Source organism: Furipterus horrens, unplaced genomic scaffold, assembly GCF_987537825.1.
Source record: "Furipterus horrens unplaced genomic scaffold, mFurHor1.1.pri manual_scaffold_5, whole genome shotgun sequence".
Lineage (NCBI taxonomy): Eukaryota > Metazoa > Chordata > Mammalia > Chiroptera > Furipteridae > Furipterus > Furipterus horrens.
The window spans coordinates 75,019,710-75,045,791 of NW_028327175.1; the positions used below are offsets into that span (position 1 = coordinate 75,019,710).

The 26,082-nt window shown below is 35.4% G+C and overlaps 1 protein-coding gene across 2 annotated transcripts in view; it reads left to right on the forward strand.

Moving 5' to 3' along the window:
• FER (FER tyrosine kinase) overlaps nt 1-26,082 on the forward strand; it is a 451,604-nt gene that overhangs the window by 313,816 nt on the left and 111,706 nt on the right. Inside the window, exons 16-17 of one of the 2 annotated variants that reach the window (XM_090276548.1) lie at nt 15,029-15,152; nt 20,327-20,506. In XM_090276548.1, coding sequence (XP_090132674.1) covers nt 15,029-15,152; nt 20,327-20,330 — 128 coding nt within the window. In that variant the 3' untranslated portion in view covers nt 20,331-20,506. Of the gene's footprint in view, nt 1-15,028; nt 15,153-20,326; nt 20,507-26,082 lie in introns of those variants that run through there. The other variant, XM_090276547.1, reaches the window with a different exon arrangement.

Sequence of the window (26,082 nt, forward strand, 5' to 3'; positions counted from 1 at the left end):
AATTATATTTGCTGTATTTTATTAGAATTTCAACAGTTTTGTTAAATGTTTGCTCAAGGGAGATCAAAATAAGGATTTAATTGTCTAGAAAAGTCATCCATCTTAGGAAATTTTAATACCTCTAAAATATTTTATCCAATATGAGAAATCATCTCTTTATTATTGACTGTTCATCATTGTCAGACTCATCACAAGTACCCATTTTGTACTTTTTTTTAATGTTTTTTATTGATTATATTGTTACAACAGTTCCAATTTTCTCCCCCTTGCTCCCCTCCACCCAGCACCCCCGTCCCCCAGCAATCCCCCCCAAGTCCATACCCCTGGTTCGTAAAAATTAACTATCCCCACCTCTCAAATATTAGGACCCTTTGTAATCTTGTAAAGGACAATGGGCGAAGGTCTCAAGCTCCTCTAGCTGCTTCAAGCTGGACATGGTCGTCGTCCTACCTACCCTTGGGTCCAGAAAACCCTAATAAGAGTGGGGGTGTGGAGGGGAGGGTGGCCTTCCCACGTGGGGAGGGATCGTGCAGACTCCAGGTCAGTTGGCTGTCTCCGATCAACGGCGTGCTTGGTTTAACAGGCTGGTGTCCTTGTTGTGTTCTGGGGGCAACAGATTTGGCGAAAAGGGTTAAAAGACATCATTCAATCCATAACTACTAGATGACAAAAGGCAGGGATTAATTTTTCAATGTTCCATATTAGGAAAAAAAAAAGGGGGGAGGGGCTTCTTTGTAAGAAGGTGTGCTAGGCACATCTCACCTGTCCAAAACCCTTTTGCCCGTTATACTTAGTTTGGGCTGAGGTAAATAGTTTAGGTTTTCCCCCCTCTCAGACCTCTGGGCCTTTTCTGTCCAAGCCATTAGGATAGAAAAGAGAAACCAGTTTTAAAGTGAAGCCCACAGACCACCCCATTCTTCACCAACCCAGCCATTTAGTTCAGCCAAACCATTGAGTCTCAGGAGGCAGCACTGCAGAGAGGATTAAGTGAGGCTTATGCGTACAGACAATCACTCAGGTAATGTGATCATAGGCTTATGTCCTTTGAAAACAGAAAACACGTGTTAATTTATGTAACATAACCCACAAAAAAGTCTCTAAATCTGTAAGACTGTCTTATTGGGAAGACATCCAGTTGCAAGGCACTTGAAATTCTATTTGCCTGCAACTTGAATATCTTTGATGATATCACAGACATGGTTTAATCTTCAAGTGAAACCATATTTTAAATGAGAAGAAACTTTTAAGATGGTTAGTTGCCCTATTTTATACTCCACTACTGATCATTGTGATTTTCCTTGAATAATAATTTTTCTCCCTAAGGTTACCCTCCTTGTCTTTAAAGAGACTACATTAAGTCCATTTTTAATTTATCCTGTTCGTTTGCATAAACATAACAAGAGCAGCAAATGATCACTTATGATCTTTAGTTCTGCTTTGCTGGAACTTACCCAAGGAACATTTAGGGTGACCTTCAGTCTGCCCTTCAGGGCACAGAAGCTGAGCCACATACATGTCATTCAGCCTTGCCTGTACATAACTGTCTTTTCCAAGTCCTTCAGGTTTTTCATTGTGCCTTAAGGTTCCTTCTAGCCATCTTTCAGGAAAACAACCTTCGTTCCTTCCCTGGAAAGATTGCTGTGGACCGCACAACCAACCATGGTACCAGGCCTTTTATCTCACCGGCTTTTATTACCTTTGAAAGTCATTCCCAGTTCCTCAGGGCTTTTTGGTAACAATCTGAGCCCAAGTATGTTTCCTTTAGGCTTGACATTCCAGTCAAAAACTTGGTCAAAAAAAAAAAAAAAAAAAAGGAACCTCTATTAACAACTGGTTTTATTAGTTCTATGCAAAGAAACTTATGTCATTACTTACCTGTTTAAAATGCCAAACTCTGGAGGGATCAAATAGGGAGAAAAATATACAACGTGAAGGAAAATCCTTGTCTTTCTAATATTCACTGAACTGGCATTTCCATTCTTCATATTTTCATTTTTCCCCCACTAAAAAAAATTATTTTGTTTGTTTTTCCATTACAGTTGTCTCACTTTTTTACCCCTCTTGCTTCCCTGCACCCTGTCCCTCCCTTCCCCCACATTTAGTCTCCACTCAGTTGCCAATGTCCGTGGGTCATTCATATATTTTTTTTTTACTTGACCCTTCCCCTTCTTACACCCTTCTCTCCCCACCCCCCCCTTGTTACTGTTAGTCTACTTCTTGTTTACATACCTCTGGTTCAATTTTGCTCATTTGTTTGTGTTGTTCATTAGATTCCTGTAATAGGTGACAGCATAAGGTATTTTTCTTTTGTTGCCTGGCTTATTTCACTAACCATAATTTTCTCTAGTTCCATCATGTTGTTGCAAATGGTAGAAGTTCCTTCTTTCTTTCTGCTACATAGAATTCCATTGTGTAAATGTACCACAGTTTTTTGATCCACTCATCTACAGACGGGCATTTAGGTTGTTTCCAGCACTTGGCTATTGTAAATAGTGCTGCTATGAACATTGGAGTGCACAGGTTCTTTTGAATTGGTGTTTCAGGATTTTTTGGATATAATCTTAGCAATGGAATTGCTGGTTCAAAAGGCAGTTCCATTTTTAGTTTTATGAGGAAATTCCAAACTGTTTTCCACAGTGGCTGCACCAGTCTGCATTCCCACCAGCAATGCACCAGGGTTCCCGTTTCTCCGCATCCTCTCCAGCACAAGTTGTTTGTTGATTTGTTGATTATGGCCATTCTGACTGGTGTGAGGTGGTATCTCATTGTGGTTTTTATTTGCATCTCTCTGATGGCTAGTGATGTTGAGCATACTTTCATATGTCTATGGGCCCTCTGTATGTGTTCTTTGGAGAAGTGTTTGCTCAGGTCCTTTGCCCATTTTTTAATTGGGTTGTCTGTCTTCTTGGTGTTGAGTCGTATGAGTTTTTTATATATTTTGGAGATCAATCCCTTGTCTGAGATGTCATTGGCGAATATATTTTCCCATATGGTTGGTTTCCTTTGCATCTTGCTGATGTTTTCTTTAGCTGAGCAGAAACTTTTTAGTTTGATGTAGTCCCATTTGTTTATTTTTTCCTTTATTTCCCTTGCCTTAGGAGATATATCAGTGAAAATGTTGCTACATGAGATATCTGAAATTTTCCTGCCTGTTTTTTCCTCTAGGACTTTTATGGTATCACGGCTTACATTTAAGTCTTTGATCCATTTTGAGTTTATTCTGGTGTATGGTGTGAGCTGGTGGTCTAGTTTCATTTTTTTGCACATTCCTGTCCAGTTCTCCCAACACCATTTGTTGAAGAGGCTCTTTTCACTCCATTTGATGTTCTTTCCCCCTTTGTCAAATATTAGTTGACCATATGAACCTGGGTTTATTTCTGGGCTCTCCATTCTGTTCCATTGATCTATATGTCTGTTTTTATGCCATTACCAGACTGTTTTGATTACCGTGGCCTTGTAGTATAATTTGATATCAGGTATTGTGATTCCTCCTACTGTGTTCTTCCTCAAAATTGCTGTGGCTATTCGGGTTCTTCTTTGGTTCCATATAAATTTTTGAAGTATTTGTTCTAGGTGTGTGAAATATGTTGCTGGTATTTTAATAGGGATTGCATTGAATCTATAAATTGCTTTGGGTAGTATGGACATTTTAATGATGTTGATTCTTCCCATCCATGAGCATGGTATATGCTTCCATTTATTTGTATCTTCTTTAATTTCTTTCTTCAGTGTTATGTAGTTTTCTGTGTACAGGTCTTTTACCTCTTTGGTTACGTTTATTCCTAGGTATTTTATTTTTCTTGTTGCTATGGTAAATGGGATTTTTCTTTCAGTTTCTATCTCTGAGTTTTTATTGTTGGTGTATAAAAATGCCTTCAATTTCTTAATATTGACTTTGTATCCTGCTATTTTGCTGAATTCACTTATTAGGTCGAGTAGTTTTTTTGTGGAGTCTAAAGGATTTTCTATGTACACTATCATGTCATCTGCAAATAATGACAGTTTTACTTCCTCTTTTCCAATTTGGATGCCTTTTATTTCTCTTTCTTGTCTGATTGCTGTGGCTAGAACTTCCAATACTATGTTGAATAGGAGTGGAGAGGGCGGACATCCTTGTCTTGTTCCTGATCCCAGGGGGAATGCTCTCAGTTTTTGCCCATTGAGTATGATGTTGGCTTCAGGTTTCTCATATATGGCCTTTATTATGTTGAGGTATGCTCCCTCTATTCCCATTTTGCTGAGAGTTTTTATAAATGGGTGTTGTACTTTATCAAATGCTTTTTCCGCATCTATTGATATGATCATGTGGTTTTTGTCTTTCATTTTGTTTATGTGGTGTATCACGTTTATTGATTTGCGAATATTAAACCATCCTTGCATCCCTGGGATGAATCCTACTTGATCGTGGTGTATGATCTTTCTAATGTGTTGCTGGATCCGGTTTGCCAATATTTTGTTGAGGATTTTAGCATCTACGTTCATCAGCGATATTGGTCTGTAGTTTTCTTTCTTTGTTGTGTCTTGACCTGGTTTTGGAATTAGGGTTGTACTGGCTTTATAGGATGAGTTTGGGAGTCTTCCCTCTTCTTGTATCTTTTGGAATAGTCTGAGGAGGATAGGAGTTAGTTCTTTCCTAAATGTTTTGTAGAATTCACTTGTGAAGCCATCCGGTCCTGGGCTTTTGTGTGCTGGGAGTTTTTTGATTACTGCTTCAATTTCACTAGCTGTTATTGGTCTATTCAGAATTTCTGCTTCTTCTTGATTCAGTTTGGGAAGACTATAGTTTTCCAGGAATCTGTCCATTTCCTCTAGGTTGTCAAATTTCTTGCCATACAGTTGTTCATAATAATTTCTTATAATTCTTTGTATTTCTGTTGTATCAGTTGTGATTTCTCCTCTTTCGTTTCTGATTTTATTTATTTGTGTCCTCTCTCTTTTTGTCTTGATGAGCCTGGCTAAAGGCTTGTCAATTTTGTTTATCTTTTCAAAGAACCAGCTCCTACTTTTGTTGATCTTTTGAATTGTTAGTTTAGACTCTATGTCATTTAATTCTGCTCTGATCTTGATGATTTTCTTCCTTCTACTTGATCTGGGCTTTGCTTGTTGTTCTTCCTCTAGTTCTTGTAGCTGTAGGGTTAAATTTTTTATTAGATATTCTTCTAGCTTTTTTAGGTAGGCTTGTATTGCTATGAACTTTCCTCTTAAGACTGCTTTCGCTGTATTCCATAGGTTTTGGGTTGTTGTGTGTTCATTATCCTTGGTTTCCAGGAACTTTTTGATTTCTTCCTTGATGTCATTGTTAACCCATTCATTATTTAATAGCATGTTATTCATTCTCCATGAGTTTGAATGTTTTTGAGTTTTTTCCTTGAGGTTGATTTCCAATTTTAAGCCATTGTGATCTGAGAAGATGCTTGATATAATTTCAATTTTCTTGAATTTATTGAGGCTTGTTTTGTGTCCTACCATGTGGTCTATCTTTGAAAATGTTCCATGTGCACTTGAGAAATATGTATATTTTGCTTCTTTGGGGTGAAAACTTCTCTATATATCGACTAAGTCCATTTGATCTAAAGTGTTGTTCAGTGCCTCAATATCTTTGGTGTTTCTTTGCTTTGAAGATCTGTCCATTGTTGACAATGGGGTATTAAAGTCCTCTACGATGAGTGTGTTGCTGTCTATATCTTTCTTGGAGTCTTTCAAAATTTTCCTTATATATTTGGGTGCTCCTAAGTTGGGTGCATATATATTTATAAGGGTTATATCTTCTTAATGGATTTTCCCCTTAAGTATTATGAAATGCCCTTCTTTGTCTCTTTTTATGGACTTTGCTGTGAAATCTGTTTTGTCTGATATAAGTATTGCTACCCCGGCTTTTTTTTCATGTCCATTTGCTTGAAATACTTTTTTCCATCCCTTTACTTTCAGTCTGTGTAGATCTTTTGTTCTAAGGTGTGTCTCTTGTAGACAGCATATATGTGGGCCATTCTTTCTAATCCATTCAGCTACCCTATGTCTTTTAATTGGAGCGTTTAATACATTTACGTTTAAGGTTATTACTGATAAGTACTTATTCATTTTCATTTTTCCCCTTTATACTCGTGTTCTTCTCTGTCTCTCTCTCTGTTTCTTCATCTTCTTAGAGCAGACCCTTTAGCATCTCTTGCATTGCTGGTTTGGTGGAGATGTATTCTTTTAGTCTTCCTTTGTCTGAGAAACTCCTTATTTCGCCTTCCATTTTGAATGAGAGCCTTGCTGGGTAGAGTATTCTTGGTTGTAGGCCTTTGTTTTTCATTGCTTGGAATATTTTTTGCCATTCCCTTCTGGCTTGTAGTGTTTCTGCTGAGAAATCTGAGGATAGCCTTATTGGAGCTCCCTTGTATGTTATTAGTTGTTTCTCTCTTGCTGCTTTTAGGATTCTCTCTTTGTCTTTGAATGTTGGCATTTTAATTATGATGTGTCTTGAGGTGGGCCTGTTGGGGTTCATCTTCATTGGGACCCTCTGTGCTTCCTGGATTTGCGTGACTCTTTCTCTCCTCATGTTAGGGAAGTTTTCTGTCATTAGTTTTTCAAAGAGGTTTTCTATCCCTTGCTCTTCCTCTTCTCCTTCTGGAATTCCTATGATGTGGATATTATTATGTTTCATGTTGTCCTGCAGCTGTCTTAGAACCTCTTCAGTCTTGTTCAGTCTTTTTTCATTTTGTTGCATTGTCTGGGAGTTTTTGTGTACGTTGTCCTCCAGCTCGCTGATCCGATCTTCTGCTTCCTCTAGCCTGCTTTTAATTCCTTCTACTGTGTTCTTCAATTCAGAGATCGTATTCTTCATTTCCTCCTGGCTCTTATTGATAGCTTCCATGTCCTTTTTGATGCTGGTATAATTCTCAGTAAGTTCCTTATAGTTATTCTGGAGTTCACTGTAGTTTTTCTGGAGTTCTTTGTAGTTTCCGCTGAGCTCATTTAGCTTCTCCATAATCCATGTTTTAAATTCCGTATCTGATATTTTGCTCCCCTCTATTTCATTTAGCACTCTTTCTGGGGATTCTACCTTCCCTTTTGATGGGGGGTTGTTTCTCTGTCTCCCCATTTTTTTGATTCCTTTTGTTTGTTGGTGCTTCTTAGAATGATCTGTTCTTCCTGGATCTGCCTCTGGTAGCGTCAGATCATGTACCAGACTGGCCCTAGGCAGCCTATTGGAGACTTCCAGTGATCTACTGCCTTTGTCTGTCTTCTTTAGTTGTTGCTATACTCAATCTGTGGTTGGCCGTCAGTCTTAAGGACCGTGGGTATGGCAACTTAATTCCTGTATGCAGGGCTTTTATTTCCCCTTAGTATGACGCCACTTGGAGGGGAATGGTCTGTCTGCTGTACTGGGCTGAGTCAGCACTGGCTGGTCCTGGGAGGGGGTTAGTGTAGCTTCCACTTACTCCTCCGCCCTCCTGGATCTCTGTCTGTGTTGTCCTTGATGATATTTCTTTAATCTGTCTGGTTGTATTTCAGCTACTTTTTGGTGGATCTTTTTCTCTGGTTAGTTGATTGAAAGTCACTCTGCCCACCTTGTCTTGAGATCTTTTGTGAAGGTGCTGTCAGTCACTCCTCTCCGCATTCGTTCCTGGAGTCTCTCCTTAACAGGAGTGAGCTGAGAACACTGTCCCTACTCTGCGGCCATCTTACCCCCTCCTCCCTACTTTTTAATTCTAAATGCTAGACCACATAGCTTTGTGTTCTAAGCAAAAAAGGAGTTAAATTTTCCTAAAGCAAATATTTGAAGGTGTGAACCCATGCATTAGGATTTCTCTTAGTGTTTTCAAGAAATAATTTAGACATGGTATTCTAGTATACTTAAGCATATAAACCTAACTTGAAGAATGGAGATAAATATGGAAGTTATATGGAAATTAATCAAGTTTTTATTTCATAAAAGAAATTTTTCACATATTTGAAAATGACTTTGGTATCATTTCAACCGTATTTTTGTTTGTTTGTTTTTTCAGGGTACCAGATTAGGGTCACATCACTTTTTTGAAAGTATTATATGTATCATGCCTTTTATATCTTCATACAAATTCTTGATTAAAATATTGGAGAGGAGAGGATCAAGCATGTAATTCTAAGTCATACCTCAGATAACTTTCTGACAGATCTTCATCAAATCTTAAATAAAAATTCCACAGCTACCTTTGTTCCGCCTACAAATCCACTTAACTATAATTCTATCCAACTTATTTCAACTTACTTCATCTCCATTTAACCAGAGAATTATGATGGGTCAAAAGGCTTGGCTGGAATCTTGTTGCATTATACTTATGGCTTTCCTTTGATCTACTTTTTTATACATGAAAAATCTGGTAAGCTTTTTATTAAAGTATAATGAGAGCCACTCTGCCATTGATCTCTTGCATCCCTACTTGTCTTAAGGAGTATGCCAGGAATGCAAAGCCCTGACTGATCTTGACCTGGACCATTTCTCAAGGATGTGTTTGTAGTGAGCAGCTCGGAGGGAGAGGTGATGTCTCCCCCGGAGACAGAGAACAGTCTTGCCTACTGCCTGCTATAAAATAGCAACTTTCCCAAACCCAAAGTTCTTCTCCTGTGATGCCTCCCACTCCCTGTACAGGTGTCCATCCACTTGGGCTTAATTACAACATCCCATGCTGTGCTAGGAATAATAAAGCTCTGTGTCTCTGACCCATGAAAAAATAGGAAGTTAACTTATTAGTTTGTAAGTAGGGTAAAATACTGGACCAAAATATACTTACAGGATAGTGTACAAATCTTAACATTAGAGCTCAAATTATCAGAAAGTGTACACACCTGTGGTAACCATTTTCCTGACTTATAAAACAGGTTAGTTTTGCACTTTTTTTTTTAACTCAATATAAATGGAGTCAAACCTTATATATTCTTTTGATCTGGCTTTTTTTTTCTTTTTTGCTCAGCATTATATTTGTGAGATTTATCCATGTTGTGGTTGCAGGAATTCATTTATTTTTATTTCTGTATGTTATCCCATTGTATGAGTATATCACAATTTCTCTTTCCATTCTACTATTTATAGACATTTGTGTTACTTTCAGTTTGAGGCTGTTATTAACAATGATGCATAAGTTCAATTCTATGACCAAAAATGTATGAATATGAAGATATAAATACACATGTCTAATTAATTTAATCAGATTATGTAATAGCTCTTATAAAGTCATTTATATGATTGATTTCAGGACCTTAATTTAATGTTCCTAAAAATCTGGCTTATAATTAATTTAATTTTTTAAAATATTGCTAGCTTTTATAAATACTTTTCTCTTACCAAATTTAAATATACTTTTGGATATGTCTTTTTATCCCACATCTCTTAAAAATATTTCTAGGGAAGCTTGAATTGATGCCTTCTTTTTGCCTCTGCAGGTTTTCCTACAGCAGGTAAGGGCATCAAAATAAACATTTCATTGATTTTTTTTCCACTTAAAAAAAATGCCATTGTAGCATCTAAGTGTTTGAAGGGTATTTCAGGAGATGTTAGAGCCAACATCTTATACACTTGATTTTCTACCCTATTCTTGTCTTTACACTTTAAATCAAAGGGCGCTCTGAGGGGCATAGGAATCCACAGAATAGAAAAGTGGGTCGTTTGGCATGAAAGCAGGGAGAGAGACAGGCAGCAGCAATCCTTTGCTTTGGTGGCAGACAGTGGGTTTTGGATGGGGAGGGTAGAAGGGGATTTATGATCTTTTGTGTATGCTTTTGTGTATAAATATGTATATTAGCCTTAAGATGTAAAATTAATTGGTGATTCTACATTTTCTGCTTCCTCTTTCAGCACTAAAAAAAATAGTACTATCTAGACCTGGTGCAAAAAAAAACAACAAAAAAACCAACCACACAGTGAAAAATAAAGTCTTAGATGAAAACAGATAAAGCAATCATAAGAATTATTTAAAAGGAAAGGATTACGGCGATATGAAATACTGACTAATACTGTATAACAGGAGTATGCAAGCTTTCTGTAAAGGTTCAGGTAGTAAAATTTTTAGGCTTTGAAGCCATATACAATTACTATTACAACTCTACCATTGTAATGTGAAAGTATCCGTAGATGGTGGTTTTCTGATAAAAACTATTTACAAAAAACAGGTAGTGGCTGGTTTTGGCCTCTAGGCCATAGTTTGCAGACACTTGCCTTAGAATTTCAATATCACCAAAATCACCACCTTAAAAATAAATTAGGGAAATTCATTCCCTTCCTGCATAACATGAAGAGAAAAAAACCATATTATTTCCAGAGTAATTTCTAGTACTGACATTCTGAGAGTTTGTGAAAGCTGACTCTGGAATCTGTATTGGCAGTTCACATAATGCCTGGCAAGATTATATATAGCTGGTGCCCCTTCAACCAGTAAGTTAAAAATACTGTGAAACGTACTCTTTATTTCATAGAACTGTTATCATAATTGCTACCAAGTTATGTTCTCAGAGATCATCTGCAAGGGAGAAAAGCAAAAGGTTCCCACTATTCTGCAGTGCTAGCAGAACGTAGCTAGTAAGGAACCTCATCTGAAAAGACTGTCATGTATTAACCCACACACTCAGGTCTGCATCTGGCCTGGCTGTCTTTCACTACTTAGGTAGCAAGCTGTTCAGTAAGTGGTCCTTTTAAAAGAGGAAAATGGAATCAGGAAAGATTGTACATTGTTGGAGTCATTTTCAGTTTTTCAGTGTTTCAGCTTTGTCATCTTTCCCCAGAAACTGATCCATTTTTAGCTTCTTAAGGCTTTCCAAATCTTATCTTGGTCTCTCTTTGGCTAGTTCTTAGTATAAACCCTCATCACCTCATTCAACTCTTGGTTAATCCCTTTTTCTGTGCACCCAATCTCTCCTAAGCATTTGCATTTATTATTCTTCAAGAATTGTTTTGACTTATCTCCTATTATGTAAAATCTATTCTGTGTTTCATGGAATACAAATTAAATCAGCTTTCATTGTTTATGATTGTATAGATTGTGTTCCCTTATTTTTGATGGTCTAACAGTCACATCTCTCATTAGTACTGGCCTAAGAGCAGATGTATTTTGCTTTTTGATTTTAAATAAGAACCTGAACAATGGTGTAAATGAAGCCCCCATATAGCTCTCTACAATTTGTTAGTTACTTTAATTAAAATCCTATTTTAAATGTATAAGTGAACACAACTAAACCAAACTTCTCAGGAACAAATTTATATTCTAAAAAACACAGGACATGAATTATACATTTTATATATCATGAGAGACTGGTGTCTATTTATTTAATAAACTTTGAAGTTGTTTGAAAATAAATTAAGATTTCTATATGATTTAATGACAAGAAATCATTAGTGTTACAGCCCTGATTATCTCTTTTCTTCAATGACAGATTGATAAATTAATATTCTTGTTTACATAATTTCACCAAGTTTTTTTAATGAGATTAGTTTCTCAGAGTCCTGTTAATATTGAACAATAGGTAAGACCAAAGTTCCACAGCATTAAGTAAGAAATCTTTAAGAGCTGTTGAGAATAATAGCTTCTATCCTCTTCCTTGTTTCTTACTTGTTCCATAGATTTTATATATATAATCTTCTTTTAATTCTCTAAATGATCTTCTGATATAAATAGTAATAATTTTATCCATTGGGGATCTTTGAGTTGCTAGTACAGAAGATATGTAAAGAATTACAGAGATTTCATTAGTTCACTTAATTGAAAAATCTACAGGGAAATCACTCTTGAGCAGCCAGTAGCTCCAGCCTGTCACAAAAAACTCTTCTCTTTCCTTCACTCCCCTCTGCTCTCCATGGTGATACCTTCATTTGGAGGCTGCCACTCTGTGGTATGGCATGCTCTCTCCAACACTTGCAGTTGCAGAGCATGTGTATTTCTTGGTACTTCTCCCTCTCTCAAAAAATGTTTTTTTATTTCACCTCTTAAGTACCTCCTTGTAGTATCTCAGTGGCCTGAGTGAAGTCATGTGCCCATCCTTGAACCAGGCACTTGCACAGGGGAGTGGACTTCATTGATTAAGCCAATCTAGGACCTCCCTTATTGTGAGGGGTGAGGTTAAGACTCTCCAAAGTGGGAGAAGGGCAGTCTCCTAAAAGAAATTGAAGTGAATGAGGGAAAATAACTGTGACAAACAACTAGTCCTTACTGCAGCTCTTCCTCATTTTGTTTAAAAAAAATAACTTCAACAACAAGTTGTAGTAGTATTTATTGTGTGTATTATATGTTAGACACATGCTTGGTTCTTTAGATACATTGAGTCTTCAAAACCATCTTGAGAAATAAATGGAATTAATTTTTGTTTTAAAGAAGTTTAGAAAGATTAAACAATTTGCCCAAGTCCACATAACTAATCAGACTGGGTCAGTCTTATTTTAATATCCATACTCTCTTTTCACCACACCATGCTCTCCCTAGTAAACCAAAGTTGGCTATGAAAACATATCAAGTATGGTCTTAGAAATTCATCTCTGGTGAAGAATGCTAGAAAATAGTCCATCCTATCTTAGCTTAATATGCAGTCTACTCACACAGAAATAAGCCTTGGTAATGCAGAGTCACAAAAGGGAAATGATCTTGTTTTGTCCTTTTTGTACCCCAAGATTCTTAATTGAAATTGGAATTCTCAATCATGTGATGGGTGCTGAAATTACAATATTGAACAACAAAAGCACAATTCTCTTCACAGGGGTTACAGTCTGGGGCAGGGATTTGGGAGTGCAAGGTTTATAGGAAGGAGTAAATTTAAAAAGAGCAGGAAGCAGATGGAAAACTGCTGAATACGACCTAACTTGGGGAAGAAAGTGTATTAGGATTTGAAAGAACATGGGGTTGTCATATACCGCTTTAAAGCAAATCCCAGAGAAGAGGTTTTCACTTGGAAGTTATATTCCACAGCATAAACAAAATGCTATGTGGTTCAGGACCAGAAGGATGCACTTTTTCTAAAATAGGCCAACATATATCTAACAAAAGAACTAATACGTATATGGGAATATTGGCCCAAGTAACAACTTGAACTAAATATTGATTTTTAAGTCAATTTTAATACACATTTTTGTTAAATCTTTAAGTTGAGAAATTAGTGGTTAATTTTGTGTTTTACTGTTGCATCTATGTGTTTTGTTCAGAAAATAAAGTTAAGGTTAAATTCAGTAATCTTTGTAGTAATTTAATACATTTGATATTTTCCTTAAAAAAAAAAAAGATAAACTGTTTGACACTGTTAAAATTAATTTATGCATAAGGCTTATTGATTTTGTAAGTGGCCCGCCTAAAATTGTGTAACACTTGATTTGTGAATAAAAAGAACATTATAAGGAGAATTTGGCAGGTTCTCATTTTCTAAGTGCTCTCATTAAAGAAAAAGCCATTAAGTCTTTAGATCTAGAGTTGTTCCATTTTAGGAAACCTAGATCCATGGTAAAGGGTAAAAAATGTTTAGGAAGTGGCAATTAAAATGCTAATTTATCTCGCAAAAATCTGAAGGCCTAATATAAAAAGAGAAAGCGAGAATGATTATTTTTAGAGAACCTTTATTCAAATATACTTTAACCTTTTAAATTAAATTTGTTGGGGTGACATTGGTTAATAAAATTACATTTCATGTGTACAGTTCTGTAATAATCATCTGTGTACTGCCTTGTGTGTCACCACCCAAAGTCAAACCTTCCATCACCATATATATGACCACTTTACCCCTTACACCTCCCCCCACCCCCTTCCCTCTGGTAACCTCCACACTGTTTTCTGCGTGAACAAATCTGTGCTTGTTTGTCTTGTTCATTTTTTAATTTCAGTTTTATATCCTACCTATGAGTGAGATCATATGGTTCTTGACTTTTTCTATGTGACTTATTTTGCTTAGAATAAAATTCTTTTTTTAATGCAATACGTTATACACTAACAAGGAAAAAGAAACCAGTCTTCAATGCTATATGAATAATGAATGCATAGTTTAAGGCTATACTATTTAACATGGTAGTCACTGGCCATATGTAGCTCCTGAGCTCGTGAGCTTTTGAAATGCAGATAGTGCATCTTAAAAAACTGAATTTTGAATTTTATTTAAATGTTTTAAAAATTTACACATGATCCAATTATTGGAAATTTTTAAGTATTTTGGAACAACCTATATATATGAATCTACTTTTTTAACTATAAATTTTATGAAATTTAAATATAGATCAAATATTTCAGATACAAATTTGCATCTAAATTGAGATGGTCCATAAATGTTAAACATATTTTAAAGACTTAGGATGATAAAAGATAAAATAGCTCCACTAAAATTGTTATAATGATATATGTTGATAAATAGTGTTTTGGATCTGTTGGATAAAGAAAAAAATATGTATTTAAAATAAATTTCATCTTTTTGTTGTTACTTTTTAAAATGTGACTATCCATAAATTTAAATTACTGTGTGACTTGCATTATATTTCTTTTGGACCATGCTGGTTTAAGGTGTTTTTCTGCATCACTAGAATTCATTTGATGCACTTTAAAAATGCAATCTGGCTCAGCAACTAAATCTCAGCAAAATCATAGACCCCCCCCCTTTCTGGCTCTACTGTCAGTGATGGTATTGTTAATAATCTCAATTTCTTTTTTAACAATCATTGAATCTGATAACTTATTCAGTATCATATACTTTTTTATTTAACTCAATAATTACAGTCTTTTATTTGGTATTAGAGACAATAAACTTTCTTACAAAATGTTAGTCATGCAAATTGGTGAGAAATTGTATGACTTTGTTTGAATATTATCATGTGTTAGCTAATATATAGTGTGAAATATTTCAAGTACTTAAACTGTACCTAGGAAAGTTAATGGTGTCTGTTTTCGAATAAGATATGTCCTTTTCGTATTTTCGTTTATCCTCATCTCAAAATGGACAAGAAGCATGGCCAAACATGCAGTGCTTTTTGTTCTGTGAGGGATCTATAATAGGCAGTAAATGTGACTTGCATTATGATTTTGTCTCATTGTTCATCTGTCAATTCTTCTAGGAGGTGATTTCCTTTCCTATCTAAGAAGAAAGAAAGATGAAATAAAAACCAAACAATTAGTGAAATTTTCATTAGATGCTGCCTCTGGTATGTCATATCTCGAGAGTAAAAACTGTATACACAGGTAAGGAGAACATTTTTAAAACATTTTCCTGTTTTATTACTAGAATTCTAGAAAATTATATATTTGCTACAATACAGCAATAAATTTATTTCACAAAACATATATTTTCTTCTTGGTTCTCATATTCTGTGTGAAAGCATTATTTGATAGTTGTTTATATAGGGGTAGGCAAAAGTAAATTTACAGTCCATATGGAAAATAATACCATAATTAATAATAATACAAGAATAAACTCTATTTCATGTACTCACAATTGCAAGCCTACTTTTGCCCCACCCTGTATAATTTACAGGAATACTTGTTTTCTATCTTACCTGAGCTAAGTATACCTAATTAGTCAATGACTTATCTACTAATTAAAGTTTGCTTTGTTATAAGCATGAATAACATAGTGTTAAGATGTATCACAAGTTGATCATATAAACTGCTACTGTCTTATAGCCAAGTAAGGTTGTTTCATGTGTTAATTATTCACATTTTTCAAAGAAATTACTTATAAAATCATTGGAAAGCATAATAGTAAAACAACAATTAATGACAGCGAATTTGACCAAGGGTAAAAGATTTTAGCATGCTAGTTATTTCAAAGGAAATTTTAGAAAACTTTCTTTAATTACATTACAACCAGTGACTTGTCCTCAGTGTTTTACAGATTATATTTATATGTAATTGCTTTTAGCTGGAAATGCTCTTTATTGCTGAATATTAGTACTCGTTAAGATCTCTTGCAGAATTCCTGTCAGTCTTAAATACGGCTAAGTCTATATAAGCAAAGTGAAGTGGGCAATTGATTAAGCTTTTATTTGTTGGAAACAGCACATAATACTGTTTAATGTGGAACAAAGTTCATTGTCAGATTGACCCATCGTAGACTTTATCTGAGCTTGTTTAGTGATTGAGGTATGTTTTTCTCTGATGTGTTTTCTTACTCAGCCTTTGACTTAATATTCAGGTGCGGTTATATAATATGTATAATTACAGCAGAAATAAGTTGCCTTCCCCTGATATATACGTTTACTTTATTTCAGTGGATATTTTTTACTTAATTCTTCCTCCACACACATTTTGCTTAGTGTTTAGTTTTATTCTATGTTTACGTTTCAAATATGGTCCAGTGATTGCATATGTACTTAAAAATATTTCAGTAGGGAAACTTTTTCTGGAAATTAAGACCTAAAACTAAGCTGCTGTCATCGTATTTGTTCTACTTTCTATAGAGATCAAATCACATATAATAGACATTTTTAAAGACTTTAAAAGGCATTCAATTTATGACAGAATCGCATTATTTCTTTTATTAGACAAAAACACTTTTTTGTTAAAAGTATCAATTAAGGGTTTTGCCTTTTGGAGGAAATCTATAATTTTGATTGTTCAGGTGTTAAAGCTACTTCAGGTATCAAATTCTCTACTTTAGTTACTCTTTTTTTTCAGATTTTTTTCAGACCATTAGACGTATGGCTTTAAATCATATTGCATGCTATTAAAACTGTTTTACTAATTTCTTGCTGCTTTTGTAATGATTGCTTTTCTTGCAAAGGGAGGACTGTATATTAAGTGTCTATATCATCAGAATTGAAACCATTCTAAGTTGTAGATGGCAGTTGGGGCTTTTTTTTTTTTTAAGATTTTATTCATTTATATTTAGAGGGGAAGGGAGGGAGAGAGAGAAGGGAAAGAAGCATTGCTCAGTTGCCTCTCAAATGTGCCCTGACCAGGGCCCGAAGCCACAACCCAGGCATGTGCCCTGACTGAGAATTAAACTGGCAACCGTTAGCTTTGTGGAATGACACCCAACTGAGCCACACTGGTCAGGGCGATGGCAGTTAGTTTTTAAAAATTTATTCCACTCATCAAATTATAACATTTTCTACTGTAATGTTATGTTTCCATTTTGTTTATTAAGAATTTTCATGCATTCACAAATTTTTGAAAGTCAACCCATGCTTGACCACATTTCCCAGAAGGCTGTATATAGTCGTTTACTGTTTGCATGCAGCTAAGGCTGCTAATTGAATATCTTGAACAATATCACTGAGAGCAGATTTGACAAATAGGTTTCAGTGCCAAGTTTCAGTGATTGGTTCTCGCTCTCTGTGTTGTTTATTGAGAGGGATTCCAAGATTAGCAACAAAGATTCCAGTGATCAATTAGTTAAATCTGTCAGAGTGCTGACAAGCATTAACACACAAGTCCCAATTTTGTCATTTGTGACATAGAATATTTTTGTCTTTATTTTTGTAAACACTTTTCTTTCTTGACATGATTTTTCTTACTAGTTATAACAACAATAACATACTTTTTCCATAGTTACTTCCATTGATTTCTTCTAATCTATCTGCTATTATTATTTCTCTTGTTAATAATGATCACTGATTGAATTTTATGTTATCTCTGGCCAGTGGTCTTTGGTTTCACTTCAAACTTATGTAATTGCTCTTTTGAATGAATCCTTTTTTTTTCTTTTCATTTTAGTACCTCACCTGTACATGACACTGTATGTCATTCTCTGGGTTAATTTTTTATGGATGTGAATTGTGCTATTAAAGCCCTGTTCCTATGTGTCACCCTGTAGCACTATTTCTGAGGTAGCAGTAGTAATTGCAATGGAATTTTAATTGATTTATAGTTAAAAGATATACTCTAAACATATTATATGTTTTTCTCTTAAGAAATACAAATTGTACTAGTCATTACAGTTAAAAATATTTTTTTGTTATTGGAAAAATTTCTAGTAAGGTATTTTAAAATTCAGTTAATCTGAAACATGATAAAAAGTTTCTTTTTTTTCAAGTAATGAAGGGCGCCAAGACCCATTCTTGACATCTCAAAATATTACTAAAATATATGCATGTCTATGAATTATAAAGTCTCTGTCCCAGAAATCAAAAGCAACACTTTTAAATATACCTTTTATTTTATATGACGTTATAAAGTTTATCCTATTCACTGGTTAGAGGTCACTGAAGTTCAGTATTTGAAAATGCTTCTAATTATTTCTCCCCAAAATAATTAAAATCTTAACTGTTGGGGAACACATTTTATTTCTTTAGTTTTGTTATATTGTTTTGATTACTCTAAGAAGAGCAGAGCAGTGTTTCACTATAGGTAAACAAGTATGACAACTATAAAATGAAAACAAGTAATTGCAGAGAGAAATGGCCTGCTTTTGGAAAGTGTTCTTTCTATAATTCCCATTTAATTCCAGGAGAGTTCTTTGATATTCGGTTTCTAATTGAAACTATTTCTATTTATAGCTGAGAAGTGCTGCATATTTTGCATTTTAATTTAGTTGTATTCAACTGCAGTTTATCATTATTTTATAGGCCAACATGATGCTTTATTTCTTACTTGTACTTTACATGAATGTTTGAAGTACACTGATAACTTGGGTGGTGTATGTATTTACTTATAATGGCATGTTATTAGATTGTTAGATGTCACTCTAGAAAAAGTATTAAGTTTGATTAACTTTGACATTAAGTGGACTGAAGGTTGACATATTAGATTTAATGGTGACAGTTTTTTATTGATGACAAATTCTGTGAGGTTTATTTTTATTTAGGATTCTTGCTAACAGTTGGTTTTGTGCCATGTTTTTGTTTGGTGTCCAAGGGAAGTACAGGGAGGGTAAACTCTTGATTGCTCTGTGTTTGAGTTCAAGGCCATAATCTTTGGGGAGTTTTGGAAGCATTCCTTAATTTTATGATATTCTATATCATTATCAAAACTAGAAAAGGTGTTTTTGGAGGGGAACCGTAGAATATTGTTTTTCTAATTTTAATTCTTGAACTGTTTCCTCTTTGGTTTTGGTTGCTCTACCACATGATATTTTTGTTGCTGTTATGGAGTAAAATTAACAATTCTATACATTAAAATATATAAGACCAAATTTATTTTATTGTTTAGTAAGGGCCTTTTTTTTAAAATCCATTGAGAACAATAGTTCTAGTATTTAACAAATGTGAATAGTTGCCTACTCTGGGCCAGGATGATACCAACATGAAATCACAGTTTCTGCCTTTAGATGGACATAACAAAAAGAAAACAAAACAAAACAAAAAAAATTTAAAGAGATAATTAATTTAATGATAATATGCACAAAATGTCAAGGGAATACTATCAAAAGGGTCTAATATGACCTGTCAGGATGCAGGGTATGGTGGAAATAATCAGGGTAGGTTTTGCAGAGGGTACTGTTTGAGTGAGGCTTGATGGGTCGGTATGTCATTAAATAGAAGGGGGAAAATATTCTAGCAGAAGGAAATTTGTTTGCAAAATTACTGTTTTTCATAAGACAGCAGGACTTAATCATGGAACTACAAAGAGCTCAATGTTATAAGAGTGGGAAGTGCAAACGAGATGGGGCGTGGCTAGGTAAACCGGGTCCTTCTCACTAAGGGCTATGTATAACATTTAATTTGGCCAAACTGTAGGGATATATAGTCATACATTTGAATAATTTTAAGAAAGTTAAAATGCTACAGTTTTTAACTGTAAAAGAAAAGCAATTTGAACAAAATTTACAAAACCCTGACAATGTATACTAATTTGTGAAAAGGTGTGTGTGTGGGACCAATTTTATGTTTAAGTTTCATTAGAAAAACTAGTATAGGGAAGCTAAGATTTCCTAAAAAAGAGTGATATTACATTTCACTTAAATATCTTCTGGAAGGAGATTGTTTCATCCAGTGATTTTTGGCAAGACTTAGATATATACATACTTTTTAAGGTAAATGTGAAATGCTGCTTCTATTTTATCTACGTATTTTGTGATTGTACATATTTTTTAATTTTCATTGATTTGAGGAAGAGAAAAATAGAGATCAATTTGTTCTTCCGCTTATGAGGGAGGGACCCCCAAAAATTGGAATTATCTTCTGGAGGGTGGGCACCTTGTAGTGTAGGCTTTCCCCATGAGGAAGATGAGTGTTCTAGGAACCCATCTGCTCAGTGTACCAGATAGTGTTGTTGTGAGAGGCTGCATTCGCCTCAGTAAACTTTTTTGAAGACTCCTTTAGCGTGTTTGCCCTTTTAATGATGGGAGATGTACAAATATACCTGCCCATACTGCACTGAGTGTTCAGCAGTTTTTGAGCAAAATAGCAAGACCCCCATTCCCCACCCTCCCTATTCACCCTGTCTTGCTCTGAGCAACATTTTTGTTTCTCTAGATGAAAAAATGTCCTCAAAGGGAAATGTTTTGCCATTATGGAAGAGGTGAAATGAAAAAATGGCAGAAGCGCTAAAAGGCATCAAAATCGATAAATTTAGAAACTATTTTGAGCCGTGGAAAAAGTGTCAATAGGTGTATTGCATCAAATGGAGAGTACTATGAAGGTGACCTAAGTTTAAACATGTAAGAATAAATACACAATTTCTTAATAAATAAAATCCATTTGGGGGGTTTCCCCATGTATTTATGCATTCATTGGTTGATTCTTGTATGTGCCCTGACTGGGGATCGAATCCGCAACCAACTAAGCTACCTAGCCAGGGCAATGATTTCATGTTTTATGAAGCTAAAGATTTGGTGTGATATTGATCATATACGTTTTTCCCAGTGATTCTTGAGGGTTTTTCACTATTTTTTAACTGCAACTAATTACTTAGTTTCTTAGCTTTTCCTAAGCTTTGAATGTACTGCAAAAAGTATTTTCTGCCTAATGTATCTACATTAAATGGTAAGATAAATCCAAAATATGCAAAGAAAAATATTTTCTTTAATGTTTTTGACACTTTATCTCTTCTCTCTTTCATGACCTGCCTGCCATATATTCAATAGAAGGGATCATAAGATCACTTTATAGATTAAGTGAATGAGGCCCAGGGAGATTAAATGAAGGTCACATAGGCAGTTAGTGGCAGGGCCACTGCTAGATCTTAGATTTGCTGCCTTTGTTCTGACGCATTCCCTCTTATTCCAGTGCCATGATTTTACTCTGCCTCATTCAGGTACTAGTAGTAATTCTAACAGCTGACATGTATTGATGACTTACTGAGTATCAGGAATAATTAATTGCTTTAGATGCAATATCTAAGAATGTAAGCTCCGTGAGAGCAATGATTTTTACCTGTATTCTTCACTCTTGGATTCCAAAAACCAGGAACACTGCTCAACTTCTAAATGTGAATAAATGAATCCTCAAAACAACAGTAGGTACTATTATTAGGCCCACTGCACACACAAGGAAACTTAGGGTTCAGGAGGTTGAGTTATCCCAAAGAAAGAGGCAGTTCCAGGATGTGAATCCCGGCACACTGGTTCTAGTGTCCACACTCTGAATCACTACACTGGATTCCACTGCCTTCCATAAGAATTGGTGTTCTGACCAATTAGATTCAGGGCAGAAGGCCAGATGGTATTTGGAGTAATTGCTCAGTTTATATTCAACATCTGTACTTTTTATGATCATGAGTGAAAAGAGAAGAGGATCCTGAGGCCTGTGAAATGTAATTTTAGAAATAATGCCAAGTTTTTTTTGTTTTCTTTTGTTTTTGGTGTTTGTTTTTTAATGAACAGTTGCTGAAATGCAGCAGTATTTTGTTTTTGCTTCTCCACTTAATTAGAGCTTGAAATATATTCTTTCATTTTTTACATACCATTGTTTAGATACCCCTTCTGCTTTATCTGTTAATTAAAAACACAGGATTGGCATAGAAATGTGATCATCTCAGTTATTTGACTAAGCATTGATGACTGATTTTCTTGTTCCAACATTTTATTACAATTTTGAATATGTTAAGTTGTACTTCTGTTTTTAGCTTCTAGACCAATTTTGCTAAAGCACAGAAAAGACTGCTCAGCAGTTTAAATGTATCAAAAATATATAGTCTTTCTCTAGTCCAGCCTTCTTTCCCTGGTGTGGTTTGGTGTTTGCGTATGCAGGGTGATTATCGTAGAAAAGACATCACAAGAACACCTTCCTAAAAATCACTTATTCTGCTGCTTTACTCAGTGTCAAAGTTTTCTATCACTAGTTTCATTCATTTTAATTAAGGGATTTTTCCCTAAAGTCACATGTATGTTTTCAGGAAGGAAAACGGAGGCCTTCTCTTCTATTAGAATCAATTAACACATTGACTTGAGTTAATGTACCAGAGTATCTGGCTGCCTTCTTAGACAACAAAAAAGAGGGATTTGGTAAAGGATCATAGGACAGATAAGGGTCGATGTGTGGTTACTGGTAGGAAAGATGCAGCATATATAAGACATTGTTCAGGAATCCAGGGCAGCCCAGTCAGCAGGTTGAAGGTTCTTGAGAGTGAGAGGCAAGGAGAAAAGGGAGTAGGAGTACATCAGAGGTATTTTATGGTTTGGTCAGGGCCAGCCTTTTTTTGTGTTACATAGAAATGATGGGGGAAATTGGCCTATCCTTCCTTCTCTCTGATTTCTGACTTTTGTGTAATTAATTGCAGTAAGTACATTTCTGATTCAGAATGTCAAAAGAGATCTTTTACATTAACCAATACAACTGGTTAGGTTACCATTTTCTCTTAGGGTCTATTTGATTACAAAGAACAGAAACTGTGTAAGTGAACCTAAGTAATCAGAGATTTATTATTAAAAAAATAAGTGATTGCACAGAACTTGAGAACAGGATGTTCAGAGAGGCTTGGGAGTCACTGGAATAAGGAATCGGGAACTGGCCATGGACCAAGGCAGCATCTCCTGTCCTTCTCTGTGTGTTTCCTTGGTCTTTCATTATTTCTACTTGTTATGTTGCCACTTCATTCCCCTCTTTTTCTGAAGACTACAATCCTCTGCCCAATTTGCAAAGGGTCCTCATGTGACATTTGAGTCAATATAACCTTCTAGATCCAGCATCTGCAGATAATTAATTAGACTTTGAGGTCTAATTTCCAATTTTTGGCAGAAAAAAATTGATTAGCCCAGCTTACATTAGGTGTCTACCCCTGTTTCAATCAATAATGTCAATAGACAGGGAAGTGTATGCAGGGTCACTGTTACAAAGATTTAATAGGAGCCAATCTCTGTGTGTAAATGGGTAACTCTCAGAAGATGAGACACGTACTAAGCAGGCTTCCCAAAAGATGGCTGTCACACATTCATTTTGTTCTTACTATTTGAAAAGTGCATTTATTTTCTTATTTAGTCCTCATATTTCTATAAGATGGTACCATTTATCTCCATTTACAGTAGAACAAATTAAGCCACCAAAAACTTAGTAACTTGTCCATTGTAATACAGCTGGTAAGAGAAAGACTCAAGTCTAGATCTAGTTAATGACAAAGCCTATGAAACTAATCAAAATATTTAAATTACATTTTAGATATGTTTTCCAGTTTCTTCCCTTTTGTGAATATGATAAACCATGTGGATATCTTTCTTATGATGCAAAGTAAAACCATTTAATAAATGTTGATATATAGAAAGTATAAGAATACTTTTAGGTATTATCTCCTTATTTCCTGGGATGGTTCATCTCAGCACAGTTCCATGGTACAGGGCTGGCAGCTTGTACCGTTAGTTGGCCCATGCTGTCTTCTTGAATCCTAGTTTGTACTGAGTCCGTACAGTAGGCAGGAGATCTTAGTTTCAGAACCATGGAGCTGGGTTCACTATTACCCCAGAGATTTGAGTGACCATTGGTGGAATTCATGTTCACACGTCAAACCTGATTTATGCTAGAATTGCTAACTTTTCTAATTAGTCTTGGTCAAATGGAAATTTTGGCTTCTGAACATGGATAACACAGAAAGAAGCTAAACCTTCTAGTTTGCAAATTGTTCCCTGCTCTCTGGCCTCCAAGGAAGGATCAAAACAGTGAACATATGGACCAGAGAACTCTAGCCTCTGCCTTTTACTGGCGTTAACTCACCTCAGTAATTTTGAGAATTACTGGGGGTAGGTGCCCAATTTTTGTTTTTAAATATATTTATTATTTTATGAAATACAAAAACCCTATGAAAAGACCTTTTCATTCTCATTTCCCTTTTAAAAGTGTTTCTGTGCCAATCCAGACTGTCTCTGCCTATGAAACCTAACATTTGCAGAGCCATTTAGCAACCTCAGCATAGTGGTTAAGATCACAGATTTAGCATTAGAATGCTCTGTGTTTCAATTCTGGCTCTACAGCATATTAGCTGCACAACTTTGGACCCCTATCTTGGCATTCTCTATAACCATTGCCCTGCATTACTTTTTGTCAATGTTTACCATGAACTGACATTTATTTATATCTACACATATGTATATGTGTGTCTATATATGTATAACAGTGATACATAGATATTTGTCTATATATACATATAAATAAAATACTTGTTTACTTTTTATTGTCTGTTCCAGCTAGAATAAAAGCTCCAAGAGGATATTGACTTTATTTTGTTCATCCCTTGATACAAAGAACCACCTGTTATCAGCATTTAGCTGGTGCTCAGTAAAAATTCGTTGAATGGATGAATGAATGAAGTTACCTCTATACTTCTGTTTCCTCCAGAATAAAATGAAGTCAGTCTCTCTAACACACTGGCTTGGGTTAGAGAAGGCAAGGTTATATAAGTAGGAAAGAAGTATTGATATATCAAAGCTCTCCACTAGGAAATATTCATACAGCATTTCAAGGGGACTTCAGCTTAGCAAGAAGAGACCACATTGGTGTATACCATTGTAAGATTAGATTCAATTGTCTGTTTAGCCAAGGATACAGAAAATTTTCAGGAAAAGATATCCACATAAAGCAAGAACAAATGTAGGATATCTCAGTTCACTTTACCATGGTCCCAAAGTTTTTAACAAAGACGCTGTCTGAACAGGATAGGACCTTGCTGGATCTGAGAAGCTCATTTTCTTGCTAGTGCTACAGTGTAGAGCTTACAACACTATTCAAGGACTACTTACACATCTGTGTGAATTTATTTAACATACTTTTTCAAACATTGGGCTCTGCTAATTGTTGCACCAAACTTAGTGTCAATGATGCAACATCCACACCCTGAGAAAAAAAAAAGCCAAGTTAAAGCCTACATTATGACTAGACGGTGTATCTCTACTTCCAGCCCATTTCTCCACAGTTGGCTGTCTTAACTTTCATTAACCTTTTAGCTATGTGTTTCCAGCCTTGAGTGTGTTTGGGCCAGGAACTCCTTTAGATATCATGGCTACAGTGGTATGGGGGAGGAAAAATAATTTTACTTCTACTCTTCTGAGTTCTTGGTTGATCCCCCTACTCCTCCCCCCCCTCCCGGTAATAAAGGACAGATTAATAGGATTAAAAACAAATAAGTTTAATAACATGTATATCTCTTATATGCATGACAGACACCCAAGAAAACTGTGTAACTCCCCAAAATGGCCACCAAATACCATTTCCATCTAAATACTAAAAACAAACAAACAGAAAGAAAAGAAAGAATGAATGAATGAATGTTGGAGGCTGGGAAGGCCAATTGTGGGAAGTTACCAGGAAAAGCCAAGTAAGCAAGAGTATGTATGGCTGTTCTCCGTTGATAGGTTTCTAGAGATTAAGTCATTACCTTCTTCCTGATACCAGAAGGAGATACCTTAAAAAAGGAGATTTCCTTTATGAATGCAAATACCCTTTACAAAAAGGTAACTTCTACTCAGTTTTCAGAGCTTCTCCTGTATCTGCTGTTTCTTAAAAATAATCAGCTCAAAGCACTTCTTATGCCAAAGAGGCACATTCTGGGGTGACAGATTTTGCTTCTCTCCAGGGGTAAATGAAACAAAGCTAATACCATTAAGGAGCTTTCAGAAGTGAGAAGAAGCAGATAAATTCATTTAAAAAATAAGTCATTATAAAATATTGTAGGTGGTGATAACTGGTATATAGTATAGTAAGATAGGTTAATGGGAAGGAAGGGTGGGCACAGGCACTATCTTAGAGTGGTAATAGAAGACCCAGAGTAGATAAAGAAGTGAGCCATGTGAATATCAATGAGAAGA